This window comes from Rhea americana, unplaced genomic scaffold (assembly GCF_003343005.1).
Source record: "Rhea americana isolate MKP2758 unplaced genomic scaffold, rheAme1 scaffold_122, whole genome shotgun sequence".
NCBI lineage: Eukaryota > Metazoa > Chordata > Aves > Rheiformes > Rheidae > Rhea > Rhea americana.
This window is the reverse complement of record NW_028185284.1, coordinates 726,650-728,476: the sequence shown is the minus strand read 5'-3', so window position 1 is coordinate 728,476 and position 1,827 is coordinate 726,650. Positions and strand designations below refer to the sequence as shown.

At 52.2% G+C, this 1,827-nt stretch overlaps 1 protein-coding gene across 1 annotated transcript in view; it reads left to right on the top strand.

Moving 5' to 3' along the window:
• Nucleotides 1–382: 382 nt before the first annotated feature.
• Nucleotides 383–1,827, top strand: part of HHEX (hematopoietically expressed homeobox) — an 8,762-nt gene continuing 7,317 nt past the window's right edge. The window contains exons 1-2 of the mRNA XM_085325520.1: nt 383–666; nt 1,015–1,177. Coding sequence (XP_085181646.1) covers nt 383–666; nt 1,015–1,177 — 447 coding nt within the window. The remainder of the gene's footprint in view (nt 667–1,014; nt 1,178–1,827) is intronic.

Genomic DNA, 1,827 nt, shown 5'->3' with positions numbered 1-1,827 from the left:
TGGTGAATTTTGTCACTCTTCAGCTAAAGTGGTTTTAGAGAAGCTGGTATCATGGTAATCGCTAGGACAGTGCATGTATTTTAGCACTGTCATGGCCCAGAAAGMAAGCCGTGTTAGGCTGTGTCTGTAATACGGGGCCATGTGTTCCTTCCTTTTACCACAGAGCCATAAATGCCGCATATCCCTCTCTGCAGAGTCAAGATGTCCCAGAAGAGGGATTAACATCCCGACTGCGGGGGGCTAGCGGAAACGGAGGCGCCTTACCAGTGCATCCCCCTGAGGATCTGGCATGTGTTGGCTTGGAAATCTTTGATGGAATTTAAAAACACCATTAATGTTTTTTTTCTCTCTCTCTCTCTCTCTCACTTCTGTTTTCTCGGAGATGGCAACAGAACGAGGGAAAAGGGCGCTCGCTGGTGGCCGCGTGCCCCTGGATACGTGCTGCCAAGGAAGGAGAGCTCTTCAGGTCGCCAAAGGRCCAAGCCAGGCCACAGGTGGCCTGAACACTGCAGGGCTTTGGGGTCTTCTTCTGCCTGACCGCAGAGCCCAGCCTCAGGCAGAAGAGCAAAGGCAGAAGCAAGAAGGCAACCCCTGGCTGACTTTCTGCTGGACTCTTTCCGCTCCTGGAGTTTCCCTCGCCGTGAGGCACCACAGGTTTTCAGCACAGTACAGGGATGTCTCAGTGCTGGCAAAGGAGTCTGCTTTCCCCTAACCTGATACTTAGAAACAGCTGGACCAGCTCTGCTGAAACCTGAAAAAAACGCACAGCATGAGGCAGATTCTCCCAGAATAGATTTTTTTTCCACCTGAATRATTTAAATTTGGCAAAATCATAATCAGATGAACAAAGGGATGTAGGGTGCAAAAGCTGTAGTTAGTGCTGCCAGCTCTGCTTATAACAGCTCATACGTTGGTCATCTTTTTAGATCGAGGTTTGTCCTGGTCTGCTACATCTAATGAACACTTTTAAAACTGACCTCTCTTAATATGTATTTATGTTTGTAACTTATTCAGCAAATCAAATCACTATGGTGAGGAGGAGGAGGAGGATGTGAGAGGTGAATATGTAACAGATGAGTTATCTGGAAGACGGCAGCAGCGGCTGACATCACCCCGCAACGCGCAGTGCCTCCGTCTGGCGCGGTCTGGCCTCCGAGGCACTAGGAAAATCAGGGAGGTGAACTCCCTCCTGTTTCCTCCTTGGAAGGTGTTCAAGGCTGTGGCCTCACCTCTCCTGGAAGAGTCTTGAAATATTTCCAGTACTGGGAAGGGATGGGATGGCTGTGGGCTGGATCCTCTTRGAAAGCGCGATGTAGCGTTAGGGGTTGACGCTTGCTGGTAGCCGGCTCCTGCTGTTAAACGATGCACTTTGCTGGATCACTCGCTCCTGCYGTGCAGCCAAACGCAGTTATTTCAGCTAGAAATGGTTCATCTTTGATGTAACTCCCCTGAAGCCTGCAGTGTCAAAGAGGGTGCTGTTAAGGATCCCTTTGTACCAGCAAGTCCAATTTCGGTGAGCAGAAATCCGGCAGGTCCCCTGCCAAAAATTCCTGTGGCGATGGCAACAGAGCCGGCGAGGCAAAGTAACAGCTCTGTGCTTCGAGATTCATTCCAGTTCCGAATTTCAGAGTATTCGTCCGTCGCCCGCAGTGGCCGCCCCCCCGCACCAGAAATCCTCCGTGGGGCGTCCGGGGGCAGCCGCCGGGGCCGCCCGGCACTCGGGGGCAGGCGCGGAAGCTGCCGCCTTCGCCGCCCGATTCCCCCACCCGTGTTTGCTGCTGGCGTGTTTCTTTCCGTGATTTTAACGCTCCCTTTATTTAGCCGCCC